At 44.4% G+C, this 23112-nt stretch overlaps 2 protein-coding genes across 9 annotated transcripts in view; one reads left to right on the top strand and one right to left on the bottom strand.

Moving 5' to 3' along the window:
- Positions 1-17161, bottom strand: part of GTF3C4 (general transcription factor IIIC subunit 4) — a 67001-nt gene extending 49840 nt beyond the window's left edge. For 6 of the 7 annotated variants that reach the window (XR_003996760.1, XR_003996755.1, XR_003996756.1 and 3 more), the window contains exons 1-6: positions 16827-17161; positions 9588-11411; positions 7290-7420; positions 5342-5430; positions 3891-4028; positions 1443-1503 (exon numbers count right to left, since the gene is read on the bottom strand). Coding sequence is in view for 1 of the 7 variants with exons in the window: in XM_030535494.1 (XP_030391354.1) it covers positions 3964-4028; positions 5342-5430; positions 7290-7420; positions 9588-11411; positions 16827-17156 (2439 nt within the window). In the remaining 6 variants the exon portion in view is untranslated. Of the gene's footprint in view, positions 1-1442; positions 1504-3442; positions 4029-5341; positions 5431-7289; positions 7421-9587; positions 11412-16826 lie in introns of those variants that run through there. The other variant, XM_030535494.1, reaches the window with a different exon arrangement.
- Positions 17162-18523: 1362 nt separating this feature from the next.
- Positions 18524-23112, top strand: part of DDX31 (DEAD-box helicase 31) — a 68720-nt gene continuing 64131 nt past the window's right edge. The window contains exon 1 of one of the 2 annotated variants that reach the window (XM_030535496.1): positions 18524-18825. In XM_030535496.1, coding sequence (XP_030391356.1) covers positions 18712-18825 — 114 coding nt within the window. In that variant the 5' untranslated portion in view covers positions 18524-18711. The remainder of the gene's footprint in view (positions 18826-23112) is intronic. The other variant, XM_030535497.1, reaches the window with a different exon arrangement.

Below are 23112 nucleotides of genomic sequence, written 5' to 3'. Positions count from 1 at the left end.
TGGAAAAAAAGATTGAAAACCACTGCTTTAAGGAACCACAGATTAGTTTAAAAAACTGAAACCCCAAAGATAAAGCAGTACAAGAATCTGTTTTGTAGAGTGGAAATAGCAGCCTCATACACAATTCTGCCACGAGGAGGCAAATCTTGTCTCCTACCCCTAGAAGAGAACAAGGTGAGGGGATTTCTGCAAAGAACACCCCCCCCCCAGCTTGTATAGCATTTTTTCCCAGGAAGGACCAATCTAGCCTTATGAATCTACCACACTCATAACCATGGTAGTCCCATGGAGTTTCTACAACATGTCATTCAATTGTTAGTTAAAAAGAGAGGTGACTGAGTGCTGATCACTTCAGGCATGTTTCCCCACAGTCAGACTACCATGATTTCATACTCCAACACATTTGCTCTGCAGCATACACATGCTTTAATCACAGAATGGTTCCAGAGGAATCCTCTACGACAACACATGCCACAGCAGTTACATAGCCAGGTGTACAAGCCCCACACTACTGACTGTATTTGCTACATTTCAGCACAATCACAGTATGGAGCAGAGAGATACATATGGCCTCTCCCAAGACCCAGCCGCTTGCTCTCATCTTGCAGACTCCCAGGAAGGGCTCCTCAGACTATAGTTGAGACAATGACTGTTCCATTCTCTTGAGTCTCATTTTGAAATTATGCAGTGCTCCCACGAGCTGCTGGGGACAATTCCAAGTACCCTCCCAGAGGAGAGCAGTTCTTCTTGTGCAAAACTGTCCCCTATTGAACTGGGACTCTGTCCAATCTACTGTTAAATGTTCCAGGGAGAGACATTATTCCACAATAATGTATTTAGGAAGAGCAATGCTTGGGCTGTTGATGTAGGTTCTGCAGCTTGTTTCAATGCTCCAGAGAAATAGGACTAAACCTATTCCTAGAATGGCAAGTGATGGGCACTACTCAACAGCTACAAGTTATTTCACTAGAGGGAAGTTCTGAGAAGGTAAGTGGGGGAGGGAGGAAAAAAAATCCAGTGGGATGGGACTCATCTGAAACTTGCTATTTTACTCAGCTCTCAACTAATTGCTAAAAAAATGCAATGGCTTTAAAACCCACTGTACCTCTTGACCGACAGCAATAAGAAACAAAAGCTGTTTCCATAAGGAATCTGAGACTCTCAGCTATCCAGTGGCATGTAAACTGCAGGTTATGGGAAGACTTTAAAATCTCATCATCCCATCTGCCACCACATACCACCACCAAGTTAATCGAATTTGAGTGTCCACTACCTTGAAAATTTCTGAAGCTAAACACCAATGCTGAAAGCAGCTTGGACTCTTACCTCCCAAGTGTATAAAGCATTAGGCTCTAGCTAGGGCAGTTTGAGAGAACAGCTGCTAAAATTATACCATAATTAAAGCAAGTCAGTAATCAGAATAATGAGTTTAGGTCTAATACCTTCTGGTCTGCCAGACCTAGAAACACTTCAGTGGACCAGTAGATTTTACAACCACTAAGCCTGAAACAGATACAAAAACAAGTTTATCAGAAAATTAATTTCATTTATATAATTTTTTTAAAGCTCCTCTAGCCCTCCCCAATATTAGAATTATTTCAGAAGGACAACAGAATACTTGACTAGGACCAGTTGATTAGGACTGTTTTTACAAGAGCCTATAAAGCTTTACTTTGCAAGTCCATTACCCACCACCAATCCTGGACTATCACAGCATTCAGATTGGATTAAAAAGGATGCATTTGTTTCCCCAGAGAAGGGAGAGTTAGGTAGCATCTGAGAAGGGAGAGGAATCCTACCAGGCATAACCTTGGTACTTGCCTCAAACTGTGCATACAACAGATGTTAGTGCAACTCTGGGCTTTCCAGCTGAGGATGGTTTTTCATTGCTTGCTTTGCTAGCTGATACTGGGAGCTACAAACTCTGTTTGCAAACATGCCACTAAGTTTATTTCAGTTTGTAATGCACACCGATAAAAAACTAAACATTTCTTTAATACAATTACAGTATCACTCCCAGGTATATTTACAGACAAGGCTATGGTTACTTTACAAATGAATCTATCTGTGCTTATGGTTTTCTAATCTTCTGAATTATTAGATTATTATTAGTATATTGTAGGAGCATTATCGTGCTCAACACGTGAAACACTGAACTGTAAAGGCAGATAGCTTGTTTGAATATGAGACGTGACTGCTCCTAGTAAGGGTAAAGGAAAATTAAGAAAATGTGCATAGTCATTAAGTCAAGAAAACTTAAGCACCATTCCACACATGCATTTGTGGAATACTGTCTGGATAATTCCTTTCTGCTCTCAAATACCTAATCTAGTATTTGTGCTCTGTAACAGAGTCCACATAAAATGTTAATGCATGACAAGTTGATGCACCGGAGAGTCACACTCTTGCTTCCCACACAATAAGAAGCCTGGAGAAGTGAATTTTACACATCATGCATCCCACAAACAAAACAAACACCTTTTTTTTTTTTCAGGGAGCATCTAGTGGACTGGCATTTTTAAGGGTGGAAGTGGAAACAGAATTTTGGATTGCCTGAGAAAATTGTTCTTAACCAGACAAGATGGATTCTAATGACAGAAACTCATTTTGGAAGTATTATTCCTCTAGCACTTTGAAGTAAGTTGAAAAGGAAATGTCCCTCACATAAGTTGGGTCCCAGAAGCAGAAAGGACAATTATGCAGTGGGACAGTCAAAGAAAACACTGTTTCAGTGACAAACAGGAGTTCCACCAGGATAATTCAGAGGTATGTTTCCAAATACCTGACATAATCATCTCTCTTTCATTTTATAACTAACACAGAACAGCTTCACCAGACTCCAAATGTTTTGATTAGACATTTCCCATCTAATTTAATATTTCTCTTTTATACTCTATTTACTATAAAAATCCAGTTTAAGAAAACCAAATGACAGCCAGAAATGATTGGCTTTGGGTCAAGTTATTGTAATGCTTTGGAAGAGAATCACACTGCCTGACTGGAGCGAAGGAAAAGTGGCGCTAGCTGGGTTACTGGGTTATACAGGAGGGGAATGTGGTTCCTGTTGACAGTGTGTGAAATGAACTGAAGAGACCAGGTGTTAGCACAAGTGTGTAAATGGTTAAAACATTTCAAAAAAGAACAAGGAGATTTGAGTATTAGACATTATACATTTTAGAGTTGGGTCTCTGATGACATGGAATATCTAAATGCTAATATTGTTTACTTAACCATTAGGATTTAAAAACTTCCTCTTATTGATCCATATTTGGCACAAGCTGCCGATTTTAGCTTTTTGACTGCACTTTTTTCCCCAAACCCTGAGAAATACCAGGAATTATTTTGCTAGTTATGCAGTGAAATATCTAATGCAGTGGCTGACTTATCTCAAGTGGCTAAAACTGACATGCAGATCGTTTAAGAAATATATTAGAACCACACATTATTTCTGATAGTTTAATATTCTGTGGTACAGTGAGTGCCAGTACTGATTAAGCAAACAAACAGGAGCACTGCAGACTGAAGCCCTCTTCCCACCAAGACTGTTCAAGGAGTGCCTCCTGCATTCTGCCTGACTGGGATGCTCTCACCCTTGAGAAAAGCATCCAGTTTTCACCAGAGACGGAGTTCAGGCTGCATGCTTCTCAGATTTCTGTTCTCTTTCAATAAAAGGAAATTTTATCCAATCAAATGCTGATGCTTTAACAGGGTCTGTGGTTGCCTCAAAATTGTTCCATAAACCCCATTGTGCTAGGTATTCAGAGGATGCTCTTGTTTCTGGAGTATGAAATGGGTCACTACACTATTGAGCTTCTTGAACTTCAAGTGTTCTATTTACAGGATTAGGAACAGTGTCTTCTTCCTTCAGTAAAATGTATATACTCCCGCACCTTCTGCCTCCTTCAAGACTGAATGGAGTTTTATGCAGTAGAGAAAATGTCTTCAAGCTTCCCACAGCTTTCTCTAGAACACAGGAGAATCACAGAAAGTACAAGGTCCTTGCAATAACCTCTTGATCCATTCAGGATCTGCAAATAAGAAAACAAATGGTTTGAAGCCCGGGATTACACAGAAGAGAGCTTACAATGATGGATGAATATTTTGCTTCACATCCTTTAGCTGGACCAAACTCCTTCTACAAAAATCTCTGAAATGATGTTTTGAAACATACATCTGACAAGACTCACTGAAGATTTAGGATGAACCCAACTCCACTAATATTAATGAATTTAAAATACTAATTTAAATGCCATTTCAGCAGAATGAGAGAAAGTTAAGGCTGAAGCGGTCCACATCACATTATAGCTTGCCTAGGTATTGCAGCTTGTCTTTACAAACAAACTCTACCCATTTTGTCTGTGTATGGCAGGTTTAAGGACAATTTTCTGCTATAACTTAGTGACCTTGTTTTTGAGAGTTGAAATTAGATCTTTATTGCAGTATTTAGTCTCCCATATATAAAATGATGCCAGCAACCCTTTCTCCAGCGTTTTAGATCCATTTGTAGCTGATCCAGTATCAATGAGAATTAGACAACACAAGTCCTGGGACAGGAACACACATGCCAGTAGAATAAAACTTCCATTGAGATTGCAGAAAAGTGCATTGGAAAACCAGGTAAGAATAAGATCATATCCTCCCCAAAGAACAGCACTACAAAAACCGTTAACGAACTAAGGTTTAATATTTTGCCATCAGACACTGTAGATACATTTTAAAATGTTAAAAACTTAGACATATAAAAACACTTATTTCAAAGACCTATAAGGCATCAGCTGCAATTCAAAACAAGTTGCTGCAGAATTTCTCTTTTGATTTTGCACTTCCATACTTTTCCTATATCTAAAAAGACCCTGCTTCTTCATTTTGATTACATTGTCTAAACAAGATATGTTTATCACATTTCAGAGCCTAAGCCTGCAAGATGCCAAGATCCTTCTAAGCCTAGGCCAGGAAAACTCAACTTTCGTTGAAATCAATGGTGCTCAGCATTTTGTAGGATTGGGCTTGCAATTTGTACATGTAAAGAAATCTAATTAAATTAGTATTAATTGTCTATCTGCTGTAACACTACAGCACAGATGCATATGTACTTGGCTCATATTAAAAAGCAATACATATTTACACATTACTTTCTCTAATTACTATATTCTAATTAGGGCTTTCCAACTGTGCCGCAGACTACAGTCGATCATTATGAAGAGGAGAATGTTACTACTCCACTTGATAGCTATCTGAAATAACAGTGAGTCACTGAGCCTGATCCATGTCATTATACAGATGACAAAGCACTCGGTGAGAAAATGCAATCTTGCCCTTTCAAGCCATGGAAGTAGCTCACCTTCTGGAGTTGGATGCCGTGCAATGCTGTCATGAAGCAGACACCTTCTGTATACCAAACTCTGGCAGGACTGGTAGGTTAAAAAGCACCTGAAAGGTGGCAAATTGCATTGTCAAACAGAAGTTTCTAATCAGATGCTTTATGACAGAGGGCCGAATTCTGCTCTCAGCTAACAGCTGTGCTTCTGTCAGGCTGTGTAAGAGCTGTATTTGGCCCAATATCACTGATCACATCATATCAAAACCAGCAACTTTAACAAAAATGGGTTAGCATTAAAATATAAACATATTTCACGTCTAACTTAATTAGCCAAATTCTGTAGGCTGGCATGAACTAATTAAGATTGCCCTGTAATAATATATATGTTCAAGAGGTCAGAGGGTAAGGGAGGGCGGTATTTCCACTACTGGATTTACCATTTTAACCAGAATACACCTGAAGAGATGAAGATTTTCAGAGCTATTTAATGGACAGAGTCACTGAAGAGCAATCACCATGATTGAAAGATGCATGCAGTAAGGGCTTAAAACACTTAAAAAAGTCAAGGGCCACTTCCAGACAGTAGATTCTGTTAGCATCAGAATAATGAATTCACACCAAGGGCTGTGGCCAAACCACTACAACGGGGCGGGCAAACTTTTTGGCCTGAGAGCCACATCGGGTTTCTGAAATTGTCTGGAGGGCCCGTTAGAGGAGGCTGTGCCTCCTCAAATAGCCAGGTGTGGCCTGGCCCTGGCCCCTATTTAACCCCCCCACTTCTCACCCCCTGGGACTCCTGTCCCATCCAACCCCCGCCCCCCATTCCCTGTCCCCTGCCGCCTCATCAAACCCCTCCTCATTCCTGACTGCCCCCCCAACCCCTGCCCCATCCAACTCCTCCTTCTCCCTGACCGCCTCCCCACTCCTTCCGACTGCCCCCCCAGACCCCTGCCCTCATTCAAACCCAATTCCCCGCTCCCTGACCACCACCCTGAACTTCCCTGCCCTCTCTCCAACTCTCCCCCCTCCCTCCCCTCCGCTCCTGCCCCCTTACTGCGCTGCCTGGAGCACCAGTGGCTGGTGGCGCTACAGCCGTGTCGCCCAGAGTGCCAGGACAGGCAGCCATGCTGCCTGGCTGGAGCCGGCCACAGCTGCGGCTCTGCAGCTGTGCTGCCTGGCAAGAGCTTGCAGTCCTGCCGGCAAGAGCATTGCGCCGGTGGCAGAGTGAGCTGAGGCTGTGGAGGAGGGACTGGGAGCGAGTCTCCCAGGCCAGGAGCTCAGGGGCCAGGCAGGAGGGTCCTGCGGGCCAGATGTGGCCCACAGGCCATAGTTTGCCCACCTCTGCTCTACAGACAATCCCCATTAACGATCCAATTTCTTGGTCTTCAGTGTTAAAAGCTTTGTGAGGATTTTGCACTCTGGTCATTCTGAAATAATGTTAAAGTAACTCTGGGCATGCAAATTGACTGGTTTCAGTAAGACCTAATCAGCTGACAGATTTGATTTTGGCAACCACGTAATCTGAGATAAGGGGCATAAATAGCCAGAAATGCACAAAATGTATTTCCATACAGACTCTTTCCTCTTTTATCCTCTCATCCAAAAAGCTATAAGCCATTTGATTTCCTTTTATTTTCCTTTGGGGGTGGGGAAAGGAGGAGAAGAGAGAGGGTGAATTACAAGCACTGAAGCATTAGTTTTGAAAATAAAATAATATTCAAAAGAATACAAATAAGGTCAAATTTAGGCCTCCCTCTAAAATATCCCTTAGATCTTCCCCACTCTTCTAAAGAGAGAGTACCAGACATCTTGTCTGCTTCCTCGCTTTCCTTTTCAGAGCATGGACAACATGCTCCATGCCATTAACTCATTCACAATATGAGAATACATTTTACAATAACTACTGAAATGCCTTCCGCTCATCCAAAACAGAGAAGAGAATCAAAGCAAAAGCTCCTTAACAATTTACCTGAGCCAAATGTGGCCATTGGAGCAAACCGCCTGTTTGCGATCTGTGAATGGCAGGATCTCTTTACACAAGCCACAGTGCTCTGGGAAAGTCTGTTTGTTCATTTTCTTTAAGATATGTCCAATCAGCACCTGGGAACACATAGCAGTCAGCAGTGTTTATAGGAAAAGACACTGCCTGTTGAAAGGTAGAGAATCTCACAGGATGGCGTGATTTCAGAAGAAAATAAAAGATGCAAAAATCCAGTCCACTCAACTGAATTCAAATGAAAGAAAATGCAACTCAAATACAAAGTGCTGTAGTAGAGATGAATTGATTTACTCTTCTTCACATGCTAATCATGCAGTCTGATGGATTTAATTGCCTAACCCCACACATCACTGAAAGGAATACAGATTTTGCTTTGAAAATAACCAGGATTTTTGGTACTTACGCTAATGGTGACTGGAAAAAAAAGCAACTTGGACTTGATGTTCTCTAGTGTGGTGTAATTTATGGATCTCAAAGACACTGAACAATTTATTTTTTTAAAATAGTCTTCCGGCAATGGAGGAGTTTAAAGCTCTGTTAATCATTTATGAATCTGATGAGTTTGTTTTAGCAATCACTATCAAATACAATATACATAGCTGTTCCACTGAATGCCTAAGTATTAGGTCAAATTTATTACCATTCTTGTCATTTATAATTTACCTTTTGACATTTCAACTGATACAAGCCATATCCCTAAGTTATACTGAAGAAATATTTTAGGCAGTTACAGCAGTCATGATTGACAGAGGTTCATAACAGAATTCAAGAGTTATATATATTTTTAAACACCAGAAAAAGAAACTATTTGTCTATAACGTGTGAAGGGTAACCTCTCTCTCTCTCTGGCTTTCAATTCATAGTAATTTGAGGACGCCAGTAGAACATAGCTGTGCTGACAGAATACTTAGCCAATGAATTACTAAAGGCCACTCAGAATCTTCAGCTGGCGCACACAGTTCTGAGCTGCTGTTTACCCCAGTATTGGAGACTGCACTGGTTTCCTACTTGTTTCCAGATGCAATTAAAGCGATTGATTTTGATCTTTAAAGCCTAAATGATGCAAAGCTTCAGTTACTGGAAAAAGTGCACCTCTCTGTGCAGAACTGTAGGGATCATCTGACACCTTCTTACTCAGTCCCCTAAGGGTATGCCTACACTGCAAAGAAAAACCCATAGGTGGCTTGTACTAGCTGACTCAGGCTTGGGCTGCAGAGCTGTTTCATTGCAGTGTAGAATTCTGGGCTCTGGCTACAGCCTGAGGTCTGGGAACCTCCCACCTCCAGCCCAAGCCTAGAAATCTACATTGCAATGAAACAGGCCCACAGCCAAGCATGGCAAGCCTGAGTCAGCTGGCATGGGCCAGACGTGGGTGTCTAATTGCAGTGTAGACATACTCTAAATCTGAACATCTGGTGGCAGACCATTCTCAGTAGGGGGGTCTCTTGCTTCCCTTCTTGGTCTGATACAGCGCACATTTGTTAACTTCATTACCCAGAACAAGGAACATAGTTCAGGAAAAAGCATGACTGAACAGAATTAGTTGTGATGGGTATTTTTGTTTTCAGGACTGGTGATGGATTGGATGTTACTCTCGTATCTAAGTTTTACTGCAGAAGAGAGAATTGTAAATTTGGGGCATGTTCTTGATAGTACTTGGATGCAACATCATATTCAGTTATATATTAATATATTTAGAATATAGATGTGCCCAGAGGTTCAGGAAATGGATATGTTTTTTAAATCAAATGTTAAATTACGTCTTTAAGACACTTCAAGTCAATTGATCTGTTTTACATTTACATAATTTTTTTTACAATGTTTTATTTTGTCAATTTTGAAGAATCTCAAACTTGATGCTTTCCTTGATATCATAAGAGCACTAAGGGAAGTAAGTTTAAAATAAGCCAAATTTATCACTTAAAATGAACAGCGATGATGCTTTACATAAAACATTTGTATTCAAGTTATTGTGAAAGTGATTACAGGTCACTCCTCCTCCCCAATTTAACCATACCAGCAGAAATTTAAACACGGGTTTGTTCTTTACTATGCGTGACCCAAATTCTAAGGTGTGTATTCAGACTCCCCACATCCAGCACCACCCACTATCCTCAGTTGGAAGGGCAGGCAACTAATCTCCAAAACAGATACAAGTCACTTTACAAGCAACCCTCCACCTTGTTCCCCCAAGATCGTAAAACTGAGGATGAAGAAAACCAGGAAATTTTGTAGCTTGGATGCCCAAAAATATACAAGTGCACTTACTCGTGCTGTTCTGTCATCATAGCCTTCATCAGACATTAAGAAATCACAGAGTCCTCTGGTAGGAATTCTGGTGTTCTCTGTAATCCATGTATGCAAGTAGACTTCTCCCAACACCCGCTTCATGTGTTCCCGTGTCAAGTGCATTTCTACTGCTTCTATTCGTGCCTGTATTTCAAGGAGCTTCTCTTCCATTGGCTCATGTCCTCCGACATCACTTGAGTGGGCAAGAGTGTCATCTGCTGGGTCATCTGGGTCTGTTCCTTTGCTCACTTCACACAAACTCTGCTTGCTGGTCTGTTTTGAAGTTCCCTCTTCTTGATGATCATCCTCAGTACTGCCCATTCCAGGAGAATCTGATATTAATACTTTTGAGTCCTCATGCGAAGGCCTCCACATGACCTCAGAGGGAGTTTTCTGCATTGACTGGTACAAAATTCTCAAGAGGAACAGCTTAAAACGCCAAAAGTAAGTGGATCCACAGCTCTCAATCTTTTTATCCAAGGCTTCTTGTAAGAATTGAGGGATATGCTTATCCTTCAAAATCTTCCAGCGCACAAGGTCTGTCAGGTCCACTTGTCTAAAAAGATTTTGCACAGAAGACTCCAAGAGCTGAGCGGCTGCCTCCTCAAATGTTTTGAGAGTTACAAACTGAACTTGATAGTTTTTGTTTACAGGGTGAAGGCCATTGGTCATGCCCTCTGTTGTAATAACTGCTAGGTATGCACCACATGGGCTTACAGCTATCCCGTGAGTCCGCACAGAGCCAAACACTTCAGACAGCTTAATAAGCTGATGCTCAAACTTTAATGCAACCTCTGTGAAGATGGGAATCAATTGCCTTACCTTTCCGTCACTTGAACATGTGTATACTGTGCCATTCTGTTTATCCGCAGTCATGGATACAATTGGTAAAGAGTGAAGCCCTGTCACATGGGAATTATGGACATTCAAACCTGCTTTGGATATCAAGAGAAGACACCAAAACACATAAGACCCTCTTGCAGCCACCACTAAGCTACAGCTACATTTCTGGTAAGGATGGTAGAGAGGAATACATTTGATACTGTGTACTGGCAATTGGTCCATTTCTTGCCATAAGACAACAGGTTGCCTGAGTGTGAAGTAGCCTTTAACTGCTTTTAAGTTGACAGGAAGGATTTTAACCGGTCCAAAAGCGCTCCCTACAATGAGTCCACTCATCTTTCGGTTATTGTGTTCGTATTCCCACCAAGACAAGACGCTAGGGGAATTTATTCCTGATTCTATGGTATTGCAAGAAGTGATGGATTCCTTACCCACAAAAGGAAGCTGAAATTGCCAAACGGCAATGTTTCCATTTTCAAAGAGTACAGCTAGGAGTACACTGCCAACATCTCGGCATTCATTGTTGTGTTTCACCTGCTGCGTGGTGCAGATACCTGACCACTCCATACGGACTGGCGTCTGCATGCTATGTCGTCTCTGAAATTCTGCAAAGTCCCCTAGTTCTCCTCTGTGAGTCTCAGCCTTAGAAAGTTTGTAACTGGTTTCATACAGACGCTCCCCATAAATTTCTGTCAGATCAACTAGCTGCACCCACTGTAGTCTGTTGAGATTAGCATGGATGGTTAGTCTATTGTCCATAGTTAGAGCTGCAAGAAGGCATCTTCCATTAGCATCACAGCCCAGTGGAGACCAGCTGGAATATTTGAATCCTCGCATAGGTGGTAGTGACTTTCCCTCAGGGTTGAATACTCTATCTAGCATAAAGGTTTGACTAACAGTTGGATCCTTAGAGTTTGCAAACTTTTCCTTACATTCTGCAACCTCCTTTTTTGAACCAACCTGAAACAGAATAAGTACTGTTAAAGCACAATTTTATAAAAACATTCCCTAAAACAGTATTTTAGTTGTACTGTAACAGAAAAATATCAAATTAATAATTCTATATGCTGTGTCCAATACAAGAGAGAAGGATTTTAGCTTCTACTAAAATCAATGGAAGACACGGCTGAAAGTCTGGCCTCTACTTTGAACAAACTTAAAATGTGAACTTCAACATTTGTGTCCAGCAGTTGAAAGGTACACACAATACTAAAGTAAAGAACTCCCTCATACTGGTCTAAAGAGGAAAACCCAATTGCAAATGTGTAATTTCTGCTGCACTAATCATGGCCTCTTACACTTCCAAAAACAAACCAACAAAAACCTGAAAAGCAGCATGTAGTAATACACTAAGTTATTGTCATAAAGTTTTTAAATATCATGAGTATGGATGCAAGAAATTTACAAATAGCTACTTCCTCAACCAACAATAGCCCCAAATTTTGAAGATTCTTGTGAGATAGCATGTTCACACTCTGTATATTTTATTAAAGAGACACACTAGAAAATAGACTCAAACCAATCAGTTTATGATCAAAAACTCCGCACATGACTCTGTGCAGGTTAAACAACTTGTTACACTATTGCTTCCATAAACTTTCCTACTATAGCCCTCCCCTCGACAGCCTATTCTCTCTCTACAAATTACAATGAACCTCCAAACTCAGTTAGTCAAATGAGGGTTTTAATAAGCCACTTAAGGGTTTGTTTACATTATGGAATTTTGCACCACTGAAGATGCACTGCATCGGTGCAACTTACCTCAGTTTGAAACTGCTGCAAATACTGGGGCACTGCATCTTTACTGAGAGAGGTTTACACTGGTGCAAAAATCCATAATGTAGACAAGCCCTAAATCTGCCAACAATTTCAGGTTTAAATCTTTATATACTAGCCGTCAGCAAAACCAGGTTCAGTGGGCTCATCAGTCATGCAGATATAAACACAGGACACACATACTATATTAAAAATAGTTTTTCAGTCAGCAAATAGCATACTATATAGGAGACTAAAATGAGATCAAACCATAGTTTATACATCCACCCCAAACAAATCCCAAGATAACATATCTGATATTAGTGTCATATTAGAGACACAAAGTTGGTGAGGTAATAATTTTTTGGGACCAACGTCTGTTGGTGAAAGAGACCAGGCTTTTGAGCTTACCTTAGACTCTTCTTGAAGTCTGGGAAAGGTACAAGGTAGAACAGATTATTTAGCATAAGTACTGTAGTTAACACATACCCTAAGTTTAAGAGCTCATTCAAGCTGAAGTGGCCCATTAACACCTCTGCAGTCAAAGAACAAAAAAGGGGGGTTGGTGAGTTACAAATTGTTGTAATGTATCAGGCGGTAGCCATGTTAGTCTGTATCCACAAAAACAAGGCATCCAGTGGCACCTTAAAGACTGAGGCCATGTCTACATCTAAAATTTTGCAGCGCTGGTTGTTACAGCTGTATTAGTACAGCTGTATAGGGCCAGCGCTGCAGAGTGGCCACACTTTCAGCAACCAGCGCTGCAAGTGGTGTTAGATGTGGCCACACTGCAGCGCTGTTGGGCGGCTTCAAGGGGGGTTCCGGGACCGAGAGAGCAAACCGGGAAAGGAAACCAGCTTCGCCGCGGTTTGCTCTCTCGGTCCCGGAGCCAGCCAGCAAACCGCAGGGAAGGAGACCTGCTTGCTCGGGGTTCCGGGACCGAGAGAGCAAACCGGGAACGCCGCGGTTTGCTCTCTCGGTCCCGGAGCCAGCCAGCAAACCGCGGGGAAGGAGACCTGCTTGCTCGGGGTTCCGGGACCGAGAGAGCAAACCGGGAACGCCGCGGTTTGCTCTCTCGGTCCCGGAGCCAGCCAGCAAACCGCGGGGAAGGAGACCTGCTTGCTCGGGGTTCCGGGACCAAGAGAGCAAACCGGGAACGCCGCGGTTTGCTCTCTCGGTCCCGGAGCCAGCCAGCAAACCGCGGGGAAGGAGACCTGCTTGCTCGGGGTTCCGGGACCGAGAGAGCAAACCGGGAACGCCGCGGTTTGCTCTCTTGGTCCCGGAGCCAGCCAGCAAACCGCGGGGAAGGAGACCTGCTTGCTCGGGGTTCCGGGACCGAGAGAGCAAACCGGGAACGCCGCGGTTTGCTCTCTCGGTCCCGGAGCCAGCCAGCAAACCGCGGGGAAGGAGACCTGCTTGCTCGGGGTTCCGGGACCGAGAGAGCAAACCGCGGCGAAGCTGGTTTCCTTTCCCGGTTTGCTCTCTCGGTCCCGGAACCCCGAGCAAGCAGGTCTCCTTCCCCGCGGTTTGCTGGCTGGCTCCGGGACCGAGAGAGCAAACCGCGGCGTTCCCGGTTTGCTCTCTCGGTCCCGGAACCCCGAGCAAGCAGGTCTCCTTCCCCGCGGTTTGCTGGCTGGCTCCGGGACCGAGAGAGCAAACCGCGGCGTTCCCGGTTTGCTCTCTCGGTCCCGGAACCCCGAGCAAGCAGGTCTCCTTCCCTGCGGTTTGCTGGCTGGCTCCGGGACCGAGAGAGCAAACCGGGAAAGGAAACCAGCTTGATTACCAGAGGCTTCCTCCTTCCACGGAGGTCAAGAAAAGCGCTGGTGAGTGTCTACATTGCATTACCAGCGCTGGATCACCAGCGCTGGATCCTCTACACCCGAGACAAAACGGGAGTACGGCCAGCGCTGCAAACAGGGAGTTGCAGCGCTGGTGATGCCCTGCAGATGTGGACACTCTCAAAGTTGCAGCGCTGTAACTCCCTCACCAGCGCTGCAACTTTCTGATGTAGACAAGCCCTAACAGATTTATTTGGGCACAAGATTTCATGGGTAAAAAAAACTCACTTCTTCAGATGTAATAAGTCACAAATGCAGTGTGTCTGTTCAGTGCATGATTTTAGTGTCTAGCAACATTTGAATTTAAGCTCCCAGACTTGTCTTTGGAAGGTGTTGAGGATGAGGACTGAAAGGTCAAGTAAGGAGTGACTGTTTTATAAAATACGTATGCCCATAGATGATGGGGAATTTTTGTGTTATAATTTTCCTATGTGAGTTCATTTGAGAACATATGGATTGTCTGGTTTCACTCATATAGTTGCTATTGAGGCATTTAGTGAACTGTGTGAAGTAAACTTATTAGTGTCACATATCTGTTTGGTACATTCTTCCCCACTGCACTTCTAAATGACAATGCATTTTGGTTAAATAATCAATACTCTTCTAGTTAAACAAGTTAGTAGAGTAGAATGGAAGCTGATTTGCAGTCTCATACAAGGCTGACACCAGCAGTAAAACTTAGCTGTAATTACAGTCTTTTTCAGATGCATGATAGCTGCACACTGAAACTGAAATAATTTCACTTGGACACTCCTGAGCTAAGCACAGGTGTAGTTTTCATTTATGCTTTAGTGCCTCAAACTTTTTCAAGAGTTAGAAAGTCAAGTCGTTGCCTAGCCTACTTTACAACTGAATACCTTAAAACTGAAAAACCTTTAGGAAGTCTAATTTATTTATAATTATTAATGTTTGTTTGTTTTTTTTAACTTTCTGTATTTAGTTCCTCTTAGGAAAGGAAAACATTAGAAGTTTTACTTTCTGGTTTTCATGAACTAGGAATAATGCTTTAATAGTGGTATAAACAAACTACACGGAAATTTTAAAATCCAAAATAAAGTTTAACTTTTGCAAATTCTGTTTCTTTTCTTTTAAAGAAGAAGTGACTCTGAAAATAAAGAACTAGGAAGGCTCAGGATATAACCAAGGTAAATGTTTTTATTTAAATAAGTAAGTATTTACATTGAAAGTTTCAAAGGGGTAGTTGCGTTAGTCTGGATCTGTAAAAGGAGCAAAGAGTTCTGTGGCACCTTATAGACTAACAGACATATTGGAGCACGAGCTTTTGTGGGTGAATACCCACTTTGTTAGATGCATGTAGTGGAAATTTCCAGAGGCAGGTATAAATATGCAAGCAAGAATCAGGCTAGAGATAACGAGGTTAGTCCAATCAGGGAGGATGAGGCCCTCTTCTAGCAGTTGAGGTGTGAACACCAAGGGAGGACAAATTGCTTTTGTAGTTGGCTAGCCATTCACAGTCTTTGTTTAATCCTGAGCTGATGGAGTCAAATTTGCAGATGAACTGTAGCTCAGCAGTTTCTCTTTGAAGTCTGGTCCTGAAGTTTTTTTGCTGCAGGATGGTTACGTTTAAATCTGCTATTGTGTGTTCAGGGAGATTGAAGTGTTCTCCTACAGGTTTTTGTATACTGCCATTCCTAATATCTGATTTGTGTCCATTTATCCTTTTAGGTAGAGACTATCCTGCATTACACAGTACAACAAGAACACACTGAAATGTGCCCTATACAAAATAAAAGTAGAAGAAAAAGAACACTGAGTACCTTTCCCAGACCTGAAGAAAAGCTCAGTGTAAGCTTGAAAGCTTATCTGTTTCACCAGTAGAAACTGGTCCAATAAACTATATTACCTCACCCACCTTCTCTCTCTAGTATAGGCAAAGATGCAGTCAGTCTACTCTAGGAGCTGTTCCAAGAAGCAAACCAAAAGCAACAACCTTTTTTAAAAAGTAACATTTAGAATGAACATTCTCCATACTATTTTTTTGCATGGCACTGATTGTGAACCAGCTATTCATAGATGGACTCAGTGACTATACAAGGCAGTAATTTGTTCTGTCACATACAAATGAGGGAGGGAGAGGTCACAGTTTGAGCACTGACCTGCTAAACCCAGGGTTGAGAGTTCAATCCTGGAGGGGACCATTTCGGGATCTGGGGCAAAAAATCTGTCAGGGATGATACTGAGGACTTTTCAAGGTCCCTTCCAGTTCTGTGAGAAAGGTATATCTCCATTAAAAAAAAAAAAACTGGTCCAGGCAAAAAACTATTCTTGCTTTTGTGTACAAGGGGTATTTATTTGGTGTGTCAACACAGATCCTATACAACGGCTATGCTCATGGACTAAGAAATCATCTCAAAGTTTATCCCAGGATAAATAATTCGTTGTCCAGTAATTAATCCTCAACTGGATTAGCCTGGATCTGAGGGAGGTGGAATCAGGGGGAGAAAAACTCTATTAGTAAACAAAGCCACATGTACCTCTAACACAGGACAACCTCAGACAATAGCAGCAGCTGTGGAAAGGGGACTGGGCTAGCGCTCCCTTGGGTGATGGGGTCACATCGCTTTGAATAGCCAGGGGCGCGCCGTGGGCAGGTCTAAGGGGTCTCCCCTCAGGAGGCAGCTCCTGCCTCACATTTAGGGGGAGGGCTGGAAGAGCCGAAGGGCAAAGCGCCGGGGCCCGGGAGGAGACAAGGACGATCGAGGGGAGGGAGCGGCGCTCAACCCTGCAGCCCCCAGGCGGGAGAGGGGCCCCGCTCTCTCACCTTGAGCAGGCAGCCCGCGGCGGGCGCGGGCACGGCCGTGCGGTGGATGACCAGCTCCTGCCCGCCGCTGCGAATGTCGCTGAGTTGCTCCAGCACGGCGATGCTCCGGGCCGTGCTCACCGACACCCGGTGGTCCTCAGACCAGGCCAGCGGCTCCAGCCCGCTCACGCCGTGCTGCAGCCGCACCGCCGGCTCCCTCCGCACCGCCGTCAGCCGGAATCCCGCGCTCGGCCCCGCTGACACCGGCGACTCGGGGCCCGCTGGTGGCTCTTCCCCTCCCGAGGACAGCGCAGGACTCCCCCCACTTCCAGCTGCCGCCGCCGCCGCCATCTTGCCGCCGCCTCACACAAGCCGCTCGCAGCGCACCGCGCATGCGCCGCGCCATGCGAGCCCGCGACCATGAAGGACCAATGCCTGGCTTGGGCTAGGGGTGGCCCAGCCACTGCCTGAATGAAATCCCTTCCTGCTGCATCTAGAGCAAGGACGAGACTGGGTACAGCCCAGAGCGCATGAGGGACAGTGATATTATCCACAATAGGGATCAATACTGATGTTGCATGGGGGCTATAATTATAATAAACCACAAAAATTCTCATTAATATTGCATGTGAACTACAATTATATCAGCCTGTAATAACAACCTTCCAAAATGGGGCAGGGAGAATTTACAATGATGTCAACAAGTGTTATGACATGATGGCAGAGATTTAACAAATTCTCATAGAACTAGAAGGGACTGTGAGAGGTCATCTAGTCCAGTCCCCTACAATAATAATAACACAGTGCAGCTGTATACTAAATGATATTACTATATTCCACATATTACATTGACAGTAATTACTGTTATTACATTGAAGAGGTGACATTGTAATCTGCTCAAGGCAGGGTTTTTTTGTTCTGTGTTTGTGCAGCACCCAGCACAGTAGAGCCCTGGTCTATGAGTGGAGCACTTGGGTGCAATACCAATAAAATAAATAATAATAAAACTAAAACATTATGTTCTCACTGAACCCAAGTTCAGTTTTAATCCAAATTAAAAAGCTTGCCTGTGGAAACTATGTAGGGTTTGTAACAGTTGAATCCTCAGCCACTGGCAAGCTCACAGCCCTTACAGCAATCAATAGGTCTGCGTAGTTACATGACCTGCTGCCCATCCTCACCAAAGATAGTTGATGGCCTTATGGATTTACGCTGTACACCAATCCATTGTCCCGGGGATATTGAAAGCTGTACACATGGATATTTACAGTGAAATGCATTTTTTTCTGAAATATATGGGATTGGGAGAGATTTTGGGAAGAATGAAGTAGGAAAATGGCAAATATTTCGAATAGGGATTGTAGAGTAATTTTAAAACTGCTTTCTTTGGAAAGAAGCATTTTGCTCTACAAACGTAAAAACATTTTAAGACTCTCATTCATTAATCATGTATTTTGCAAAAAAGAAACGCCCCCCTTCACTTTTTTCCCCCAGTTTGAGAGCAGCCCAAGTGGGTGAGATTTTAAATGTCTTATTGGTACTGCAAAAAGAGAGAGGGGGGGACTTTAACCACTGCCCTTCAAATTAAATTCTTCCTCTCTCAGTAAGAATGTAGGAGCCTGAGCTGGTTGGCTCAAAAGGTAATAATCTGTCCAGAGAAGTGCTTTTGCAATTTGCTGTTTAGGGGACTTTGCAAGACAGCTATGTTTGGGGTCCTCCTTCACTGAGCTGAGCTGGGACTGGGTTGCACATGTTGGGTTTGGTGTAGCTAGCTGCAGCTAAGTTAAACTCTCTCTTAGGAGCTTCTGGTTCTCTGCAGTCGCGTGGGTGTCTCTGTGGAGTAATGTCCTTCAGGGCTGTCGTTTTATTGCAGATAAAGGCCCCAGCAAAAGCTGTGCATTAAACCATGGAGGCAGATGAGGGATTGATTCTCAACGTGAGTTCCCTGCCTTCCCCAGAGTCCCACCATTCTGCAGGACACAAGACGTTCCGCAAGCCGTTGCTCGGCAAGGACAAGTGGGTATGTTTAGTTCTTCATCTGAGTCTGATACAGACGGAAAAAAACTTTGACCAAACTATTCCAGAAAAGACTTAAACTGCAGTATTATAAACCTAAACTGCTATGGCTTGTGCTTTGCAACAAGTCATTCCCTCTTTTTTTTAAGATTTGAAATGAGCATTAATTATAATTCAGTTCTCTATAACTAGGTCCGCTGCACCCCAAATCCCTCTATCCTTAGTATGGGTGATGGGATCTTGGCTTAGGGAATGGCATGGCTCAGATAAGTGAGGTTTGAATCGGGAGTCACATGTGAATTCCCCCAAGGCCAGGTGGCTCAGCAAAATACAGTAGGACTTTAGTGCTGGGTCTAAGCGGTATTTCATTGTTTAATTCTGCTGATATAACTAGTTTTGAGGAAGCTAAAGTTTTTGGGTGTCTGCGGTCTGGGGGAAAAGAACATCAGAAGTAGAGTTTGAAGTCTGATCTTTGAGGATCTTGCTGGTTCAGCTTCCACTGATTACTCAAAGATTTTGGTCTCCCTGGTTTTTTTGTATAATTGAGGTTGCACTGTAGTTAGGGTTACATATGGACTTTCATGATGAATCTCTGTTTTTCAATCGCTTGTAACTTTCTCAGAAATTTTGCTTTTGGGTTTGAGTCTTTCTATATTTGGTCTCAGTTCAAAGGTGAATTTTATATTATTTGTTTGATTCTGTGAGAGTCGCTAACACGAACCAGTACCAACAATGTGCTCAGAGTGGGCACAAGGATGTTTTGCGCCCTAGGTGAAATTTCCACCTTGTGCTCCCCCACCCCGAGCCCTGTGGCAGCTCTCTGCCCTGGGGGGCCCCTCCCTATGGCAGCTCCCCCCCCCGCCCTGAGGCACCCCCTCCTCCCCCGCAGCAGCTCTTCCCGGCACGGGGAGCCATGCGGCAGCTCCCCACCCCAGCTCACCATCTGCTCCACCTCCTCCCCGAGCACGCCATCACCACTCCACTTCTCCCGCATCCCAGGCTTGCGGCGCCAATCAGCTGTTTGGTGCCGCAAGCCTGGGAGGGAGAGAAGCAGAGCGGGGCGGTGTGCTCAGGAGAGGAGGCGGAGCAGAGGTGAGCTGGGGCGGGGAGCAGTTCCCCTGCGTGCCGCGCCCCCCCTTACTTGCTGCAGGCGGCCCTCCCCACGCTCCCCTGCCCCAGGTCCCTCCTCCTAAATGCCAATGACAACCGGGGCGGCCGAAGATCCGGCGGCCGTCGAAGGACCCGAAATGCTGCCCCCCAAATGCTAGCACCCTAGGCGACCGCCTAGGTCGCCTAATGGGTTGCACCGGCCCTGAGTATGCTTCCCTTATGCCTAATTAAAAAGCCCCCAACTTTATAAAAACAGCCTGATCCTGCAATGCTCACTGCTTACGCACTCAAACCTTCACATTGTCTTTAGCACAGCTACTGATGTGAAGAAAGACTACTCATGTGAGTAAGGGCCACAAGATTGGTTCTTTAGGCCCCAGTGCTGCAGCTGGATCTGCTTGGGCACATCATTGTGAGGCTCTGTACAGACACAGCGGTCTGCCTACACTGTGGGGAGGGATAGCTCAGTGGTTTGAGCATTGGCCTGCTAAACCCAGGGCTGTGAGTTTAATCCTTGAGGGGGCCATTTAGGTATCTGGGGCAAAAATCTGTCTGGGAATTAGTCCTGCAATGAGCAGGGGGTTGGACTAGATGTGGTCCCTTTTCAACCCTGATATTCTATGTACTTGAAGGATTTTGTCCTGGTGCTTTGATCCTGCAGTCTGTCTGTGTGGACAGGGGCCTGGTCGTAGCACCACCGAGTTGGCTCTGTGCAGACACAGAAGTCCTTCTGTGAGGAGCTCATTGCAGGCTCAGAGCCTTAGGCTCATTAAATTCAATGGGGCTGTTCACAGCATTAATGCTAAGCATATACACACATTTTTGCCAGATTGGAACCTTCGTTAGTGAACTCTTCAAAGTAGGGACTTTGTCCTAGGGTATGTCTACACTACGAAATTAGGTCGAATTTATGGCAGTCGGTTTTTCAGAAATCATTTTTATATGGTCGACTGTGTGTGTCCCCACAAAAAATCTAAGTGCATTAAGTCGGCGGACTGCGTCCATAGTACCGAGGCTAGGGTCGACTTCCAGAGCGTTGCACTGTGGGTAGCCATGAGTAGCTATCCCACAGTTTCCACAGTCTCTGCTGCCCATTGGGATTCTGGGTTCAGATCCTAGTGCCTGATGGGGCAAAAACAATGTTGCAGGTAGTTCTGGGTAAGTGTCGTCAGGCCCCCTTCTCCCTGCCTCCCTCCGTGAAAGCAGTGGCAGACAATGGTTTCACGCCTTTTTTCCTGGGTTACCTGTGCAGATTCCATACCACGGCAAGCATGGAACCCGCACAGTTGACCATCACCGTAACTCTCCTGGGTGCTGGCAGACATGGGACTGCATTGCTACACAGCAGCAGCTCCTTGCCTTTTGGCAGCAGATGGTGTGTTACAACATGTGCTTTCGTTACAAGGTAGCATTTTGCCTCTTATATTGAGGGCCTGCTGTTGTGGTGTGAGAGATCACTCACGCAGTGCCAGGCAACAGAATTCAGCTTGCAGGCAGTCATGGTAAGCCACAGTCTTTTGGCTTCTTTAACTTTCATAATATGTGGGAATGGTTTCAAACAGCAGCGCCCTCATTTCCCATACCAAGCAGCCATTGGGTTGGCCATTTAAAATGGGTTTGCAATTTAAAAGGAGGGGCTGCAGTTTGTGGGTTAGCATGCAGCACAAACCCAAATAACCCCACCACCATCATGCTATTCTCTGGGATGATCACTTCACCCCTCACCCCACCACGTGGCTAACAGCGGGGAACTTTTCTGTTCAGCCACAGGCAAACAGCCCAGCAGGAATGGGCACCTCCGAATGTTCCCTTAATAAAAGCACCCTATTTCAACCAGGTGACCATGAACAATATTGCTCTCCTGAGGATAACGCAGGGAGAGATAAGGAATGGATGTTGTCTGAATGCCAGCAAACACCGGGATTTCTGCTCCATCCCCATACGTTAACAGACTTTTGCAGTAGCTGTACTGGCTGCGAATGCCAGGGCAAATTAATCATTAAACACGCTTGCCTTTAAACCATGTGTAATATTTACAAAAGTACACTCACTAGAGGGCCCTTCTCCGCCTACAGGGTCCGTGAGCACGCCTTGGGTGGGTTCAGGGGGTACTGGCTCCAGGTCCAGGGTGAGAAACATGTCTTGGCTGTTGGAGAAACCGGTTTCTCCGCTTCCTTGCTGTGAGCTATCTTCAGTCTCTTCGTCATCATCTTCCTCGTCCCCAAAACACAATTCCTTGTTGCTTGAGTCTGTCTCTATTGACGGAGTCAAAGCACAGGGTTGGGGTACTGGTGGCTGCACCTCCTAGCATGGCATGCAGCTCAGCGTAGAAGCGGCATGTCTGTGGCTCTGCCCCGGATCTTCCGTTTGCCTCTCTGTTTTTGTGGTAGGCTTGCCTTAGCTCCTTAATTTTCACGCAGCACTGCTGTGTGTCCCTGTTATGGCCTCTTTCCTTCATGCCCTTGGAGACTTTTTCTAATGTTTTGGCATTTCGTTTAGTGGAAAAGAGTTCAGCTAGCATGGATTCATCTCCCCATATGGCGAGCAGACCCCATACCTCCCGTTCGGTCCATGCTTGAGCTCTTTTGCGATCCTGGGATTCCATCATGGTTACCTGTGCTGATGAGATCTGCACTCACCTGCACCTTGCCACACTGGCCAAACAGGAAATGAGATTCAAAAGTTCGCGGGCCTTTTCCTGTCTACCTGGCCAGTGCATCTGAGTTGAGAGCACTGTCCAGAGCGGTCACAATGGAGCACTCTGGGATAGCTCCTGGAGGCCAATACTGTCGAATTGCGTCCACACTACCCCAAATTCGACCTGGCAAAGCCAATTTCAGCGCTAATCCCCTTGTTGGAGGTGGAGTAAAGAAATTGATTTAAAGAGCCCTTTAAGTCGGAAAAAAGGGCTTCGTCGTGTGGACAAGTCCATGCTTAAATCGAGATAATGCTGCTAAATTCGACCTAAGTTCACAGTGTAGACCAGGCCATAGTCATAGAGTTTAAGGCCAGAGGGGACAACAGATCATTTTGTTTGACCCCTAGTATATCACAGGCCACCACCACCACCCAGCACCTGCAGTCTTCATTTGTCTTGAATAGTACCAAGCATAGTTAACAAATGATAATAAATATTCTTAATATATATATTAATCATTGTATAGTCAGCAAAGAGATTCCC

The sequence above is a fragment of the Gopherus evgoodei genome, chromosome 16 (assembly GCF_007399415.2).
Source record: "Gopherus evgoodei ecotype Sinaloan lineage chromosome 16, rGopEvg1_v1.p, whole genome shotgun sequence".
NCBI lineage: Eukaryota > Metazoa > Chordata > Testudines > Testudinidae > Gopherus > Gopherus evgoodei.
This window is presented reverse-complemented; position numbering and strand designations above follow the sequence as displayed.